This window comes from Nestor notabilis, unplaced genomic scaffold (assembly GCF_000696875.1).
Source record: "Nestor notabilis isolate BGI_N333 unplaced genomic scaffold, ASM69687v1 scaffold23123, whole genome shotgun sequence".
NCBI classification, from domain to species: domain Eukaryota; kingdom Metazoa; phylum Chordata; class Aves; order Psittaciformes; family Psittacidae; genus Nestor; species Nestor notabilis.
This window is the reverse complement of record NW_009923607.1, coordinates 1,477-3,390: the sequence shown is the minus strand read 5'-3', so window position 1 is coordinate 3,390 and position 1,914 is coordinate 1,477. Positions and strand designations below refer to the sequence as shown.

The 1,914-nt window shown below is 59.6% G+C and overlaps 1 protein-coding gene across 1 annotated transcript in view; it reads right to left on the bottom strand.

The window, feature by feature from the left end:
* Positions 1 to 1,168, bottom strand: part of AP3B2 (adaptor-related protein complex 3, beta 2 subunit) — an 8,402-nt gene extending 7,234 nt beyond the window's left edge. Inside the window, 5 exon segments of the mRNA XM_010012249.1 lie at positions 215 to 281; positions 412 to 572; positions 658 to 753; positions 895 to 969; positions 1,064 to 1,168. Of these exon segments, the coding sequence (XP_010010551.1) occupies positions 215 to 281; positions 412 to 572; positions 658 to 753; positions 895 to 969; positions 1,064 to 1,168 (504 nt within the window).
* Positions 1,169 to 1,914: the final 746 nt, after the last annotated feature.

Genomic DNA, 1,914 nt, shown 5'->3' with positions numbered 1-1,914 from the left:
TGGCTGCATTCCCATTAAAGTGCTGGCTTGGTGGGGACAGTGGCATCCCCACAGAGATGCTGGCTCTGGGGATGGCTGCATCCCTGCACAGATATTGGATCAATGGGGACAGTGGCATTTGCAAAGGTGGCTGCATTCACATGAGGGCGCCAGCTCAGGGAGCATGGTCACGTCCCCGGATTTAGGGGCAGGGGGGACCTGGCGCCCTGCTCACCGTGGTCTTGTCTGCCAGCAGCTTCTCAATCACTTCGATGAGCTGGTCCTTCTGGTCTGAGTCGAGGCTGTGAGGGAAGAGCAGGGCAAGTGGGGCCAGAGCAACCCCCCATCCTTGCCTGTTCCTGCCTGCACCACACAGCTGAGACCCTATACCTTGTTGATACCCCCAAAACTCAGGAGCTGAACCCCCATTACCTGTACAGCTTGGGGATGGCATGGGCGGCCGTCTTGCGCACGTAGGGGGACATGTCTGAGGCGGCCTCTTTGATGGCCAACATCATGATGGGCACGATGATGGGCACGCGGATGCTAGAGAGGACCCGCAGGGCGCTGGCGCGGATCAGTTGGTTGGGATCCTGTGGGGACATGCAGGGGGCTGCAGTGCAGCCATGAGGGGCTCACTGGTCCCCAGCCTCCCCCTGGGTCCCCAGTGCAGCTCACTTTGAGTCCTCGCTGGAAGGTGGAGATGGAGAGCAAGGCCAGATCCTGCTGCTCCTCTGCGTAGCGCACCAGGTAGACGTACACCAGCTTCTTCACCTGTGAGGTGAAGGTGAAGGTGGTCAGGTCACCTCAGAGCCTCCCAGAACCCAGCCCATTCCCAAGCCCTGCCTGCAGGTGAGGCGCCAGACCCTGGGGACACCGATGGATGCCACCAGGACCACTAGAGACCTTCCTCACCTCAATGTTCTTACAGGCGACATTTTTCACCACGGCTGGGAAGAGGTCAGAGGCGTTTTTGCCCCGGGCAATCATCTAGGGGGTAAAGGAGCAGCATGACTCCAGCTGGCCAACATGGCATGGCACAGCTTGGCACCGGCAGTGTCCCCACCAGTCCAACAGCACCCACCGCCACGATCCTCTTCATGGCCTCCAGTTTGAGCGAATCCTTGTTGCTATCAAGCATCTCTTTGAGGTCATCATGCCTGCACCACAAGGGCAAAAAAAATCCCATTTTCCATTTTAGCCATTTTCCATTTTTAGTCTTTTTTTTATGCTCCTAGCCTGCCACTGCCACCAGGGTGACAATCAAACCCTTCTCCATGCAATATTGATGGGGACAGGAATTGGGTTACAGCCAGGTGAAAGAAGAGATGGAGGGACCAGTGCAGCGCTGGCACTCAGCTCTGTCACCATCCTGGGCACTGAGACAAGACCCTGTCCCAGCCCGGCTGTGGTTGTCACACCAGGATGTCCCCACATCGCTTTCCAGGGAGCAGGCGCCCATCACCAGCTCCATCCCGGCCACGCTGGGTGTCCCTTGTCCCATCCCTCATGGACATGATGGCATAGATGTGCCAGTGCATCCTGATGGCATGGACGTGCCAGTGGCCCCTTCCCTGGTCTGGGAAAATGGCGTCAGCCCCTTCTAAGGCTGGTTGTCACCGCTGTCCACTTTCCTAGGGACATATGTCCCTGCCAAACCGGGGGGAACCTGCAAGGCTGTGTCCATTCACAGCAGCTGGGGGTGGCACCCATCGGACAATGCTCATCCAGAGCCACCATCACCGGAGGGTCCCCTGGGGGGATCTTACCGTGGCAGTGGCCCGGTGCTGGTGGCCACGGTGGGCTTGGGGCCAGCGAGCAGCTGCAGCTCGTCGGCTTGCAGGGCGCTGTAGCAGGCAGTTTGTCCGGCCTCAGTGGCCAGCACTGGGCTCGTCAACTCCTCCGCCGCGCCACCAACCGCCCGCGGCCGTTCCG